Source organism: Hydra viridissima, unplaced genomic scaffold, assembly GCF_058129835.1.
Source record: "Hydra viridissima isolate aposymbiotic clone 2 unplaced genomic scaffold, HvirCarnegie_v1 scaffold_9, whole genome shotgun sequence".
NCBI classification, from domain to species: domain Eukaryota; kingdom Metazoa; phylum Cnidaria; class Hydrozoa; order Anthoathecata; family Hydridae; genus Hydra; species Hydra viridissima.
The window spans coordinates 1,672,788-1,689,060 of record NW_028324308.1 but is presented as its reverse complement, the minus strand read 5'-3'; the positions used below and the strand labels follow the sequence as shown (position 1 = coordinate 1,689,060).

Sequence of the window (16,273 nt, the reverse complement as noted above, 5' to 3'; positions counted from 1 at the left end):
TTAATTTAAAAATTTTAAGAATTGATAAGAATTGCATAATTTTACCTTTCAGCTACAGAGAAGGAATGATGTGATCTTTAAGATGTTTACATTGCATTTAAAATGGTTCCAAGTTGAATTATTTATGAAAAAATAATTAACATCCTATGTCCTTATCGATATGAAATCGCTTGAAATAAGAGTACTGTCCAACAATAGGTGTAAATTACTTAGAAGAATATCATTATTAGTATTAAATATGTTTTATTATTATAAGAATAATATTAAAAGTATTAAAATGTTTCCTTTTAAAATAAACATGACATTAAAAGGAGTGATATAGGTGAGAGTGGGGGGGAGCATTGATACAGGGTGAGCATTGGTGCACAGGCAAATATTCAGCCGTTTTAAATCAATTTCAACTTTTGAATGCAGATACCGAATGTTGTTTATAACTACTTCTTCCACAAAAAATATTGTTTGGTTCCAAGCATTTATTACCTCTAAATTTACCTTTTGTTTATTTTGCCGCTACGTTGAGTTTTTTTCATGTTTAACTGTGTATGGGGAATATGCTACTTTTGAGAGTGTTTTTTATTGATTTAATTTGTTCAAATTTAAATTTTAACCTAAAACTTAAAAAAAAAAAAAAAAAAAAAAAAAAAAAAAAAAATTGAAAATTTTTCAGTACATAAAAAAATTTGACTTTGAAGAACTCACTCGTAAAGGGCTAGGATTGGTACATTGAAATCATGAAGCATTTGTACAGAATTTTTAGTATCTGTTCTGTAGATATATACTTGGTGGAGTATGGTAAAATATATTTTTTACAATAAGATTTTTATTCTCAAATGCTTTGGTAATGCTTTCATACACTATGAAACTTTAATATAATTGTTTAAATACCAGTTATTTAAATAAATTATCTGTTTCCTAATATAAAATACTTTGTTGGTTTTAAAATCTGTTTTACTTTTCATTCAAACTGTACATTTTTTAAAATGAAATTTCTTACTGTAGTAATATAAACACGTTGTGTACCAATGCTCCGCATGTAAGGAAGAATTGGAACAAAAAACTGTTTATGAAATTCAAGAGTATTATACTCAACCATTAGATTTCTGAACATAATTTATATTAAAAATTTGCTAGTACATTTAAAAATTAGAGAAAATCATTTGCTTCCGATTTTTCCAAAATTCTTTTTATTTTTTAATTTCTTGTCGAAAAGTACTAATGCTACCCCCTCTCCCCTACTAATACTTATCTGGTATGCTTTTGCAATTTTTTCAACAAACGTTAACCTGAGGACAAGTGTCACGAGGTTTTTCTTTTATTTCGGCTTTAGGACAAATAAAAAGTAAAAAAGTTATTAGGAGCCGAGTTTTCATCAACTTCTTCTATAAACGATACTTCAATTCTAATGAACTTTCAACAAGTTGGTGTCGAATTTTGAGATTTTATAGCACATTTCGTTATAAACAATTGTCTTCCAACAACGTTGTATTTGTAGTTGTTAGAATACTATGTACTTATTGCTATGCAATTGTTGATTATTGTGCCATTTAGTTGTCAAAAAAGAAAAAAAATTCTGCAGGAAATCGCGACGTTCACAGAAAATAAGTTTAATTTCACAAGAAAAATTTAAAGTCGTTTTTTCCCCCTAATATACCAAAAGTAGAACTTTGATGCTTAAATAGTTTTAGGCTAAAACATCACGCGTAAATCTTAATTTTCTTTAGGTCCACTGAGAAACATTTGGACTTAACATGGAAAAGTTCACCTAAAAACGATACCTCCCCCAGCCCAAAAGTTAACCAGAAATTAAGTCATACACCTCATAGTGAAATACAACAAAAAACAAGACAAAAATCATCCGATCAGTTTAAGACTGTGGTGATTCACAAGTCTATTTAAGTTTGTTCACGTGCCATGATTATAAATGTCACGTTGCAGAGCCTCTACAACGTTGATTTCTTCTAACTGTTGCTTAATATCCTCTAATTCCACTTTTGCTTTTTCCATTTTTTCAAGTTTGTAATTAAATTCATGGTGCAAGAGATTTTCTTGTTGCGAGAGCTCATATAGTTCTATTTCGCTTATAAAGAGCGAAGAACGATTTTGCAATGTACTTTCGATTTCTCGAATTTTTTCAACCAACTCAGCTTTCTCAGTTTCCCATTTCTGTTTCAACGTATCAAGTTGCTCCAGTGTTATTATTTCTTCAGGCAAAAGTACAGATTCAGCAGATTCCGAACCACTGTTTATGTTTAAACCGTTGATTTGCTCCACAGTCTGAAAGAGCGAATCCGCCTGTTTTAAGTTAGATCGTTTGAGATGATCATTCATTTTTTAGAATATTACATTTGAACTGATTTCATCGAAACAGATACCTAAAAGGTAAATTTCTAGTGTGTTTTTGCAACTACATGATAAATATTTTCAAAAAAAAAAAAATTGCTTTCGAAGTCGTTTCATAAAAAATTATCAGTTATTTTTAAAGTAAATATACTTAGTAACAAATTTTTACTGATTTAAATACTGGGAAAAGTCCTTGAGATATACCGTGGTGTGACCTAACAAGGTCATATGCTTTAAGAAAGTCCTAATTTAGGAAATGACAAATTTCGTATATATAAGATAAAACATTGGGGAAAATAACTTAATCATTTTAACTACATATCTAGTTAGTTAAAAAAACTCGATTTTTTTTCTCTAAATGTTTTATTTTATATATACAAAATTAATCATTTCTTAATTAGGACTTTCTTAAAGCATAGGACTTTGTTAGGTCACACCACGGTAATTCACTTTATGAAAACAATTTCTCACACTGATATTAAGGCTGATAATTTGTATGAAACGGCGCCCTACTGAAAAAATATCGTTCAAAAAGCTGGCAAAAAAAAAAAAAAAAATTGTGATTTTTGTTTTTATAAATACTTAAGATAACTAAGTATAATTTTAAACTATAAAAGTGACTAAAAGCTGTACCTTTCAGCTAATTATAACATAAGCCTGATAGAATACAACCATTATTTGACTGTCTAATAATTTTTTTTTCATAGACTAAAAATTGTTAAGTATCATTTTCAACAAATTACGCTAATAAAAACTTTAAAAAAGCAACTTAAAATCCTTGTTAAATACAAATGTAAATACAAATGTACAAATGATTTTTACATAAAATAAAAAATGGAAATTCAAAATATATTACAACATAGTTACAAAGTGAACATTGTGTTACAACTTTTAATAAGAGTAGAAAAATAGTCCATCAGTTGTTCTCACTGATCATTGCCCCCATCAAAGTGATGTCTATCTGAAAATATAAAAACAAATGGTTGCAAATTTTTCTTGTTACATTATACAAAATGGCCGCAGTCAACGGACAGGAAAATATTTGAGAATTTAATTTTGAACCCTTAAAACTGCTTTTTTTAAAAAATCTTTTTAAAAACTTTCTTTTTTAAAATCATGTTATTATAATATAAAAGTAATCATACGTGGCAAAGAAAGATTTTCTATTTTCGTTGTGAATTTAAAAATATAAGACCATTTACAACTAATTTTCAATAAGAATTCGCCTTCAAAATGTAGGTCTAAATGTAGCACGGACCTAGTAAAATTCCATACATTATTTAAAACTAAAAATTTAATAAATAATAATGATGTTAATATGGACTGAATCGAATATGGATAAGGTCCCATAACAATCTCAATTACAAAAATAATTAGGTTTAAGTAGCTAGAGTTTTAATATATATGTATATATAAAAAAAAAAAAACAAAAAAAAAACAAACAACAACAGAGTAGAATCATCACACTTAACTCTGTTCAAGTGAAAGCTTTTAATTAATGCCGCACAGAGCCCGCAGCTGGCGCCTGTAAGCGCTTAAAAATGTACCTAATGGAGTGGAAGGCAGCAATCATAAAACCACAGCTGAAAGCTAGACAAAAATGTATATGTATAGCTTTCCCCAAGTTTTTCAAGTTTTGACAGCTTGTAATTGAGAAGAGTAATATTTTGACTTTATCGTGGAAGAAAGTGGTTTTATTCGGACGCGTAAGAACTACAGAATGGTTTTAAGATTTTTTAACGGTTTCCTTAAACAAAATAGCTACACCAACATTCTGTGATATAAACTGACTGCCTGTAGGAACCAAGTCTTCCTACCAATTTTCACGGCAAAATCTTGGTTTCATGACCAAATGGAATTAATAGTTTGCTTAATTTGAGTTTAAATAAAGATAAAACTAAAATAATAAATAAAGATAAAACTAAAGTAATAAATAAAGATAAAACTAAAATAATAAATAAAGATAAAACTAAAATAAATAGTACCAAACTACTTAAATACTATTTTCTTTATCTTTTTAAATTCACGAAAAAATTTATAAAAGTTAAAAATTATTAAAACTTAGATTCAAAAGGTAAGAATTCTAAATCAAAAATGAAAAAAAAAAAAGCGATAAAATAAAAACGTAAAAAAAAAGAAAAAAGGTGACATTGGATTTTTATTTCAATATGAAATGCATTTCCAAAAGTTCAGAAGAATATATTAGCACTAAAAACTAACAATTTTACATTTTTGAGTAATTTAGCATTTTTAAATTTTGAAAAAACACATACCTATTTAATGCATAAGGGTATTTCTTTCTTTGGTCATCCATAATCAGCTTTGTTCGTCTTTTCATTGAGCGAAAAGCTTCACTACTAATAAGGTCTTCTGATTCCTACATATGTGTTTGTATATATATACGTATATACATATATATACACACAAATATATATATGTACATATTAAAGAGCGGAAAACCAACACATGTAATCGTTTTAACCGAAAAAAACGATCAATTCAACCATCAATTGAAAATGAAGCATGTCGGTTAAAATAATTCATTAAAGCAATACTGTTACTTAAAATAATTTAAAATTTTTTTCGTAGTTATAACAATTAACCATCAAGATGATTAATTGTTATAACTACATCAATATTATTTTTAATCAAAATAATCAATTATGAGGGTTTACGTTAAAACTCTCAATTAAAATAGAAGATTTTCAATTTTTTGAAGAGTTTAACTTTCTTTGCAAACGTGATTAGTGATAAGGAAAAAAAACAACGCCATCTCCTTATATGGCAATATTTTTCAAAATTTAAAGATAAGATTTAAAAAACTATTTTCATTGTTCATTAACGTTTTGTGAGATTTGGACTTAAAGATTTTAAACCTTATTACAAAAAAATATGCGCATTACGAGGAAACCAAAAGTAGTATCACGTGATACAAATAACTCACATGCTCTATTTCTTTTAGTTTTTCTTTTTATTGATCAAAGTTTGTTTAGATATGTTGGTCATTTAGAAAATTTAAGTCGCGTTTTTACGCTAAAACTTTCTTAAAAACATAACATGGTGCTTGTTTCATTGATTTTACCATGGTTTCATTGATTTTACCATGGTTTTATTGATTTTACCATGGTTTGTTTAGTTAGGTTGAACAGCTAGATTTTTACAGACAGTTAGACATTTCAAAAAAGTCTATGACATCACAAGGTTTATAATTTTGAAGTAATTTTAGCAGTCTAAAATAGAATATTTATTCATCAGTAACCTCAACTTTGCACAAGTTTGATAGAACATTAGCCAAAACAATGGCTTGTATAACTTTTAAGCTCTAATTAACCTTGTGATGTCATTTTGGCTGATGTGTTGCTTAATACCAAGTGCACAACTTTACTTTTCAAATTTTGTCACTGATTTTCAATTATTGTCAAAAATTTATTATTCTAAATTTTATCACTAACTTTATTAAATTCTCTTTTGAACATGATGTGACAGGTGTCATATTAAGGGTATATCAACAATTTTCTCATACAGAAGTGGGTCAACATGAGGTGACAAGTGTCATATTAAGGGTATATCAACAATTTTCTCATACAGAAGTGGGTCAACATGATGTGACAAGTGTCATATTAAGGGTATATCAACAATTTTCTCATACAGAAGTGGGTCAACATGAGGTGACAGGCTTTATGATAAGGACACACCAACAGTTTTCTCATACAGAAGTGGGTCAACATCTACAACGTTTTATCACCTAAAAACTTAACATCCACAAAAGAACATTAAGACTTGAAAGAATTAAAGAAAAAAAGTGTTAAAGACAAAATTATATACTTGATAGACAGCAAGAAATCGCTATGTCCATCACAAGGGTCCTTGTAAGATTAAAATTACTTTTGAAAATTGCAGACCAAAATGCATGCAAAGAATTTATTCATGATTTCAATCTTATTAAGAGCAGCAGTAAAATATAAATATAAACTTATACAAATATAAACTAAAAGCAAAATATAAACTTCCACTGTTGCACGAGTGTCTTCAAGATATTCTGAACAAGAAACTAAATAATGATCTGGATCGAAAAATAATGATCTGGATCGAAAAATAATGATCTGGATCGAAAAATAATGATCTGGATCGAAAAATAATGATCTGGATTGAAAAATAATAATCTGGATCGAAAAATAATGATCTGGATCGAAAAATAATGATCTGGATCGAAAAATAATGATCTGGATCGAAAAATAATGATCTGGATCGAAAAATAATGATCTGGATCGAAAAATAATGATCTGGATCGAAAAATAATGATCTGGATTGAAAAATAATGATCTGGATTGAAAAATAATGATCTGGATGTATAAGCAGTCACACTTACTACTGATCATTGGACATCAAAGCCTGCTTTACAATACACTACATTTGTCTTTTGTGGAGGCTATATACATTTAACTTAAAAGCTGTAAAATTTAATGGCAAGCATACTGGAATCAAAATTGGTAAAGAAATTGACAAACTAGAAAAAGAGGAAAACCCAGTTCTTAAAATTTCTCAAGAAATATTTTGTATAGTTGATAGAGTAGCAAATATGACAGCTAGCCTAAGTAATGCAAAAGCCTTGTGATCAAAAACTCAATGACATCTTTCAATTAACAGTTGAATCAGAGCCAATTCTCATAGCAGCTGTACATAAACTCAATAAGCTTACTACAAGATGGTCTCATTCAGCAACCTGTTGAAAATTACTAACTGAAGCATGTGATGAAAAGGGAGTCTCTTATAACACGATTCCAAAGCCTTGCTAATCCAGATGGAATTCACACTACATTATGGTCCAAGCAATGTCTGAGATGAAACAAGCCTTTTTAAATCTACGTGATTATGACACACAAAACAATTTTGAAAAAATGTTACTAACAGCACAAGATATAGGAAGAACTCTTGTCTGTCTTAAAAACAATCAAGAAAACGAGCGAGTGGATGTCAAATGATAGGGGGGGAGGGTGCAAGTTGAATTTGCTTTTGTGTGTGTCAAATGATTGTTCAGGACCTTCAACCAAGAGATCTATAAAAATTCTGGCTCTGATGCATTTCAAAACTTCTTCAAAACTCCCTTCTCACTGAATTTCCTCATTAAAGAATAGATTTAAGAATAATTTAAAGAAAACAAAATAAATGATACAATGGTTTATGTATTTATTGTTAAGAGTCAATATACATTTCTAATAAATAAATAAAAAATATAAATATGTGAAAAATGATATTAGTTTATATCACTTTAGATCATCTAGTGATTATGACACAAAATCAATAAAAAAATCATATTACAAACATTATAAGCTAAATAAAAATAGATTTATATGTATGTATGTATGTATGTATGTATGTATGTATGTATGTATGTATGTATGTATGTATGTATGTATGTATGTATGTATGTATGTATGTATGTATGTATGTATGTATGTATGTATGTATGTATGTATGTATGTATGTATGTATTTACAGTTTGCTTCATTACTAAATTTTTTGTAAGTTACATTGGTATCACATGCAGCTATAATTTCTCTTATTATTACTAAAAAACTTTAAAACACACTTATTTACTTAATTTGAACACTTAACTCCATTAAAATTTGACCTTAAATTTGACCCAACTTAAAAAGACTTAATAAAAAAGAACGGCAGTTGAAAATCAGCATTTTGATTGGCTAATGATAACAAGAGAGTTAATTTGAACGTTGTACTATAATAAGGAATTTTAGTATTTTTGCTTACAGTATTTCGGGGCAGGAATGATAATTGGGTTAACTTTTTTATTTATTTTTTAAAGTGAGTTTTGTAAAAAAAAAAAAAAAAAAAAAAAAAAAAAAATCTTACTTGACTAACTGTTTTAGCTCTTACAAGTAACTTCTCAGTTTCTCGCATCAATTTTCTCATTAACTCAATTTCATGATTCTACAAAAGAAAACCTTGAAACAAAACTTGGTGCAACACTTGCTGATTGTTTTTAGAAAACTATTAATTTTATTGTTAAAAAAATTGAGATAAAAGCAAAAAACAGTACTAAATACAACTCACCCCATCAGCAATTCTTTCTTTAAATTCTTTTTTGTAGCTTTCAGTAAGAAAGCTACTAAAAATGTTCTGTAAGGGTGTTTCTTCTAGTGAATTGTTTATCGATATATGTGTTGTAAGAGACTCCAAGCTATCGACTTTCTTGTTAGATAAAGCTTGATAGCAACCAATACTTAGATCAGAACCATCTTGATTCCTTTTTGCATCTAATACACTTACACTTTCGCTTGCATTTGAGGAGTTACATAAACTCCCATGACAGATAGTTTCTTTTGACTTTGGAAAGCAGCGTTTGCGATACATCTTCCAACAATGTTGAATTCTAATTGCAGCATTGCTTAACATGAGATGTCCTGTTTGTGCACCATAGCATCTAAGTAACTTGATCAATTTATAATTCCCATTTTCAAGTGCAAGATCCAAAGGTGAATACTCATCCTTTAACATGGAAAAATGACTTACTAATGAGAGGGCAACTTTGAGGTCATTTTAACATTTTTTATTGAGTAAACATTGTTTGAATGCTGAAAGAATTTAAAAAAAGAAAATGATAAACCATTAAAAACTTCTACCTTGCCATGCATAAGTACATTGCAATTTGCATTTTTCTGCAAAAGTAGAAGAGTGCGGTCATAACTTTTAGCTGATACTGATAGGTGTAATGGAGTGGATCCATTCAACTGTCGTGAATTAACATTACAATTTCTTGTAAGAAGAAACCTGAATGGGGCTGTTAAAAAAAAACAAAAAAACCACTGAATAAAAAGTTTAACTAATCCAACTTCAAATTAACGAGATAATGCTTAGAAAAAAAAATCTTGCATAATTTTCTTGTTCAAGTGAAAAAAAAACCCTAAATACTCCTAAGAAGTTAATTCCACAACAAAGTATGTACTACTAGTATATATGCCTTAATCTATAGCTACAAGCAAAACTAATCTACAAAGACTTTAGAGAAAAAAAAAAAAAATCTAATGCCTGTTTAGTAGGCAATAGAGAGGTGGGTTAATTGGGTTAATCAGAAATAAATCTTAATGTGTTAATAAAAAAAAGCTTTTTTTATCTACTTTTTATTAATTTTAATGATAACAGTGTATGGAATTTTGTGAATTGCATATAAGTTATTTATCTAAAAAATATAAGTAAACAGACTAAATTACCATCATCCAGATTCATGCATGCTAAGTGCAAAGGAGTTTCTCCAAGATTATTTTTAACATCAAGGTTCGCTCTCTTTAATGATAATAACCACAATGAATCTACTGCTGAATTAATTACAGCAACATGGGAAGGCCTAAGTTCAAAGTAAAATCATAAAAGCTATGTTGACTTAATTTAAAAAAAAACTACTGTTAACTTTTAATGGAACCTAAAAAAAGATATATGACACCTAATCACTTGTATTGATACTATTATACAGGATGCCATTTTCTAATTTCATAAATAAAAACATACGTGTTTCCACCTTTGTCTTGACGATCACAGTCAGCTCCTGCATTAAGCAAAACTTCAGTAAATTTGGGTGTATTCTTTAATTCACAAGCCATGAACAAAGCTGATCTTCCTTTGTTGTCTAATTGATCAATTTTAATAGAAAGTTGTTGTGTAAGCAACTCCAAACACTCAAGTTTTTGGAACTTACATGCAAGATGCAAACCTAGAAAGTAAGTTTACATGCAAGATACAAACCTAGAAAGTAAATTTACATGTAAGATGCAAACCTAGAAAGTAAATTTACATGTAAGATGCAAACCTAGAAAGTAAATTTACATGCAAGATGCAAAGATGCAAAGAAAGTAAATTGTTAATTTAATCAATATTCAAATTCAAATAAAAATTTGACTAAAAATCTAATTATTACTTAACATTAACTAATGCTAATTATGGCATTCTGTGGAACTAATACTTAATGTTTTAAAGCATCAAAATGTCATAAAGTACAGTAGATTTTTGAAAAATTTTTGTAAATTTTATGTTTGTTATTAACATTTTTAGAATTAAAAGTATTTTGTTAGAACATATTTTAAAAGACTTACAACTAAGTGAACTGTCGCTCGCAGTAATGTTTGGATCAACATTTTCAATAAGCAGAACTTTTAAAGCTTGAACATTGCCTAAAATTATAACTCATATTTAAAGTAATAAAGACAATATAATAAATAATAATAAAAAAATAGAATAATTATATATCAAGTGTAATAGCATAATAAATAATTATAAAATGATAAAAAAGAAAATGAAAGGAGTTTGCTTAACAACTCAGCATAAAAGATAAGTTAGATAAGTTTTCTCACCAGTGCAAACTGCCCAGTGTATTGGTTGACAACCCTGCTCATCTACAACACTCAAATCAGCATTAACTTTTACCAGTTGCTTTAAATAACTAATTTTTGCATCACTTGCACCTTCAGGTGGAGCATTTACTGCATAGTGGATTGGATAGGCTCCATACTGATCAGGAATATTTACTGATAACCCAATACTAATTAACTCCATCAGACACACAGTTGATGCATACTCTTTAAAACAATTAAACATAGTTTAAATTTAAATACCATAAAACCATATTAACTCTTTTTTCCTTTGGTAATCATCCATCTTTAGACAAAATTTCATAATAAACAATTTTGTATAATAAAAAGCACATTAATTTTAAGAGATTTATTGAAAGTTGTTAAGGAGTGGCTCTATGCAATATACCCCCTCTCACTGCAATATACCCCCCTCTCACTGGAACTATTGCTGGGTTCAAACTATTTGGGTTCTGAACAACTCTAATTAACTACAAAACTTTTTTTGTAAAAAAGCTAGCAAGAGATTCAAAAATGTTCCTGGGCAAAGTGCCCCATTTAGTTAAAAATGGTTAAATGGTTAAAAAGGCCCTGATTTTAAAATATAATTTTGATGTACATATCTTATACAGTGGAGAAAATAGAATTAGCCTCACCATGTGCTGATCCAATATTTTGTAAATCTGTAAACAAGTTTGTGCGGTACAACTTTTGTATCCACACACATATAATTACTGTTACAAACAACAACTTTTTAGATTATAATATAGCATAATTAAATTGTGGTACATTTGATAAAACCATAAAATGTATAATACTTGATATTTGCGGTAACAAATAGAATTAGCCTCATCAATAGTTATTTTCAGTTTACTTGTATATTTTGATCTGGTGATACGCATTTGTGAGTTAGTTTTTTATTATTATTTGTATGTTAAACAAAGACTGTGAAATCAGTGCTCATAAAGTTTTTAACATTTGGTTTTTGATACCTTAATTTGAAATGGGACGTGGTAAGCGTTTAACGAATGAAGAATTAGCAGTAATCAAAGCATACAAAGATACAGGCTTATCTAATTGGGAAATTGCGAAGAAAATTAAAAGATCTCCAAAAGTGGTTAACAATTACTTCAAGATTGGCGTTAATTATGGAGCTTATAAGGGAAGTGGTGGCAAACGTAAAATTGATAATCGTACTAAACGAGTTATTGTACGTCGTGCTGTTGCTCAGCACATGACTGCATCTCAAATTGTGCTAATTTACAATTACCTGTATCTGTTCAACGTGTGAGACAAATCTTACATGAAGATCCAAACACAGTTTGGAAAAAGCGTAAACCAAAACCAAAACTTACTGCTCGTCATAAAAAAGTTAGATTACAATTTGCGAAAGAACACATGTCTTGTCAAGAAGAGTGGCATCAAGTTCTCTTTAGTGATGAAAAAAAGTTCAATCTAGATGGTCCTGATGGCTATCAATATTACTGGCATGATCTTCGAAAAGAGAAAGAAACTCAGATGAGTCGTAACTTTGGGGGTGGAAATGTTATGGTTTGGGGGGCTTTTTCCTTTTGCTGGAAAACTTCCACTGGCATGGATTTCAACAAAAATGAATTCACAGGACTACATTGACTTATTAGAAATAAGTTTACTTGAACATGGTGAGGAATTGATGGGTGAAACTTTCACTTCCCAACAAGATAATGCTACTAGCCATAATTCAAAGCTTACAAAGGCTTGGTTTAGAGAAAAAGTATTCACGTAATGGAATGGCCCGCACGTAGTCCAGATCTTAACCCAATTGAAAATCTATGGGGAATACTTTCTAGAAAGGTTTATGAAAATGGTAAGCAATTTGAATGCACCTTGGAGCTGAAAACTCGTATCAGAGAAGCTTGGAATGAAATATCTATAGAAACTATCCAAAATCTTGTGACTAGTATGTCAAACCGCATATTTGAAGTCATTAAAAATTCAGGAAGCTATACTAAATACTAAATGAGCGTAAAAACAAAATATTTTCTTTATTTTTTGTATATAACGTTAATGAGGCTAATTCAATTTTCTCCACAAATTGAATACTTTTAATTTTTTTTCCATTTGGAATTAGTTAAACATACCAATTTATAAACTTTTTAGTTGTAGTAGAAGTAATAAGAAATAAAGTAGATTTCATAATTGTTTACCTGCGATTTTTGTTAAATTAGAACAAAAAATAAAGGTGAGGCTAATTCTATTTTCTCCGCTGTATTAACATTATTAGTTTTTTATGTAACAAAAATGTAGAAGAATTTAAATCAAAGGTTTCTTTTATTTTTTAACATAATAATCACAAAGTTTATTCCAAATTCAATGCTCTAAAGTCTGCCATAAAATTAGAGTAAAGAAAACTATTAAAATGGAATCAATTTATTAAAGGTTTTTTTAAAATTTTTAAGTTTTTTTAAAATTTAAAATGCTTTCTAATAGTTTTGTCTTTTGCTACAAAAATAAACCAAAAAAAATTTACTAATAGTTAATTACCAAAAAAAATTACACCAATAAACAGTAGTATTGGAAAATATTATTTTTCACTGAGTATGATTTTTCCTAAGATAAATATCTTTTAAGAACAAAAATTTTAACAAAAAGATAAAATATAAAGATAAATATAAGAAACCTGTTGCATAATGAATCAAAGTGTGCTTTTCATTGTCCAACACAGATGGATTTGCACCATGATCTAACAAAGCCCGAACTATTACTTGATTGTTCAATGTGATTGCAGAATGGATAGGGTAATGGTGGTTAAAATCACATTTGTTTAACAAAGCCTGATCATACTTCACCAAATGATCAAGACATTTTGCATCACTGTTGTAGCATGTTAAATGTAGAGCTGTTTTACCCTCATTACAACACATCATAGCATCAACCTGAAATAATCAAGGAATAGCTAAGTAGTTTAAGATATATTTAGCATAACACAAAATATTTGTCTTGAAAAAATGTTTAGACTACCAAAAATTATTTAGTCCTTGTATTAGTATAACTTGAGTACCAAGCAACATTTTAAAACAATAAATTTATTTAAACTTTTTTCTCTTACTTTACTGTCCAAAAGGATTTTAACATTTTCTGCAATGCCATGATAAACTGCATACATCAGAGGGGTTTTACCAACTTTATCTCTTGACTGCAGTTCGCTAACTGTACAGTGAGAAGCCAAAAGTTTTAAAATGGCACAGTTTTTTTGATGAGCAGCCAAATGAATCATGTTAAATTGGTTTGTTCCCAGTGGAAATAAATTTACTTTATGCTGGTTTAAAAGAAATAGAAAAAAAAATTCTTGCATGTATATAATTATCAAAAATTATATAACTGGAAACTGAGACATTCTAGATAAGACATTTATTCAGAAACTCTGAGATTAAAAAAAATCTTATTTTTGTAATCTCATCAACTAGTATGTTTACACTGACTTTGATGTGGCCAAACATATGATGGTGCTACTTTACTTCAACAATTGTACAATAAACTTGCTGCATTTACAATTTAAAATTGGTTTTAATTAATGAAGTCAAAATTGGCCTTCATACTGAAATTGTATTTTAGAAAAATGAAGTCTTTATAAACAATTTAACTAAAAACTTACAAAGATTGGGAATTTGAAAAGACAAATAAAAACAAACTGAAAAAAAGATATTTATTTAAAACTTTGTGTAACTAGCTGTTGGACTGCTAAACAAAGTTTTTCTTTTACACACAAAGCTTTGGTAAGACTATCAGAAGGAGAAATCCCAAATTCTGAACCAAAAATAATTTTACATGCATTTTCATCATTCATCTTCATAGATGTTTAATTAACTAATTAACTAAAAAGCTATATATATAGATCCTATATGACAGTCATAACAAGATACTTTGAGCCTATGGCTCAAAAGTATCTTGTTATATAACTTCTATATATAATTATATTACAACTTTCATCTATATATGTAAGATATTGTAACTTTCGCTAGTTTACTATTTATAAGTAACTCACACAACTTTTGTAACAAACTTACCTTCAGCATTACACTTAAAAATTCAGTAGCACCATTTTCAATCACATGTGCAATTAAACTTTTTCCATTGTTTGTGTCGCCATTTACATCAGCACCTGCAACCAAAAGTAACTGAAATATTTCCAGGTCATTTTTTAGTAGGGCATGACATAGTGGAGTAGTATTTGATGAGTCTGCACAATTTAAGTACTACAAGAAAAATAATGGAGAGATTTTCTCTTAAAGCATTTTTGTATTACTTGAAATTACTATTGCATACTTAAACTTGATACAATTACCTTTGAATGTAAATGATTTTAACTCAATAGTATATTACAATTCAACAGGAAAATATAGCTCACCTGTTGCTAGAGAATTGTAGAATTGTGGAATAGAATTCCACTGAATTCTGCTGATCCACAGCAGAACTGTGGAATTTCAATCATTAAAAATTATTAAAGACAAAGGTTTAAGCTGTTACAAAACTTAAGCTTTGAGATTAGTTGAAGTGAAATTTGGTATTGAAAGATTTTTCAAAAATGCAATAAATTTTAGTCACAATTCACTTAAAAAATTATTAACACTGTAAAAACACTAAATGTTTATCCAAAACTATTAAAATGATTTTCCGTTTTAGTGGAACAAAAAATTCTAAAACATACCTGCTTTTGAGATTCATAACCAAGAAGTAACTTAACAAATTTACTGAGTTTCATGGTAACCGCTAAATGCAATGGAGATTTATCAAAGTTATTCTTTGAGTCATCTGAGTGGCCTTTTGCGCCTTGTTTTAGCAAATACCAACAAATTTCATATTTGCCAACTAAAATTGACCAATGAAGAGCACTTCTTCCTTGTTTGTCTTTTGCATCAAGTGGAATTCCTGTTTGTGATAATATTTTCAGACATTCTAGGTGATCACCTTCTTCCACCTTTTGAGCAGACCCTTGAATGCAATTTACTAATATTGGTACACCCTCTGCATCATGAGCATTTAAAGCTAACCAACGTTTTTCTTTTTTAATTTTCTCTGAATTGATAACATCTTTTAAATCTCGATAATTTCCTTGATAAGAAGATTGAAATAGAAAAATTGCTAGATTGATTTCAGATTTACGATGTCCACTGTGAGTTTTACCATGAGATTTTTTTTCATTACTCATGTTCTACATTGTGCTGTTAAAAAAAGTACAATTAATAAAATGATTCATATTTAATGAACTGATATCTTAATTAAAATTCTTTTAGAATCTTCCCTTGAAAGACAAAAAATTTTGTTTAAAAAATATAAACCCACATTAACTTTGTAACTATAACATTTTACTTTTTAAGAATCAATATTCATTATAGATGATTGAAAATAAACACAATCAATTTATGTTCATAAGTAATGGATATCAACAAGAAATGTACAGGATATGGCTTTTTTCATTTATTATCCAGCCAGATGTTACACTGAAAAATGCCATAACTGATACATCACTAATATCAACTAACTTTAGAATAAGAACTTTACTTATAAATATTAAACAACAAATATTTTGGAAA

The 16,273-nt window shown here is 28.6% G+C and overlaps 2 protein-coding genes across 3 annotated transcripts; both read right to left on the bottom strand.

Annotated features, from left to right (window-relative positions):
• Positions 1-1,785: 1,785 nt before the first annotated feature.
• LOC149883543 (uncharacterized) lies at positions 1,786-3,301 on the bottom strand. Its single transcript, XM_090097100.1, has 2 exons — positions 3,197-3,301; positions 1,786-2,372 (listed from the first exon to the last, which is right to left on the bottom strand). The coding sequence occupies exon 2, from the start codon at positions 2,326-2,328 to the stop codon at positions 1,903-1,905; it is 426 nt and encodes a 141-aa protein (XP_089953226.1). The 5' UTR covers positions 2,329-2,372; positions 3,197-3,301; the 3' UTR covers positions 1,786-1,902.
• On the bottom strand, positions 3,018-15,979 carry LOC145185578 (uncharacterized). Of its 2 annotated transcripts, none has more exons than XM_090097097.1 (13): positions 15,388-15,979; positions 14,747-14,935; positions 13,789-13,998; positions 13,360-13,615; positions 10,704-10,928; positions 10,446-10,523; positions 9,865-10,066; positions 9,570-9,703; positions 8,982-9,139; positions 8,413-8,847; positions 8,212-8,289; positions 4,614-4,717; positions 3,018-3,301 (listed from the first exon to the last, which is right to left on the bottom strand). In XM_090097097.1, the coding sequence occupies exons 1-13, from the start codon at positions 15,886-15,888 to the stop codon at positions 3,298-3,300; spliced, it is 2,574 nt and encodes an 857-aa protein (XP_089953223.1). In that variant the 5' UTR covers positions 15,889-15,979; the 3' UTR covers positions 3,018-3,297. The 2 variants fall into 2 exon arrangements, with proteins under 2 accessions (XP_089953223.1, XP_089953224.1); XM_090097098.1 differs by having other exon boundaries at positions 14,747-14,841; positions 15,388-15,581.
• Between the last annotated feature and the right edge of the window lie 294 nt (positions 15,980-16,273).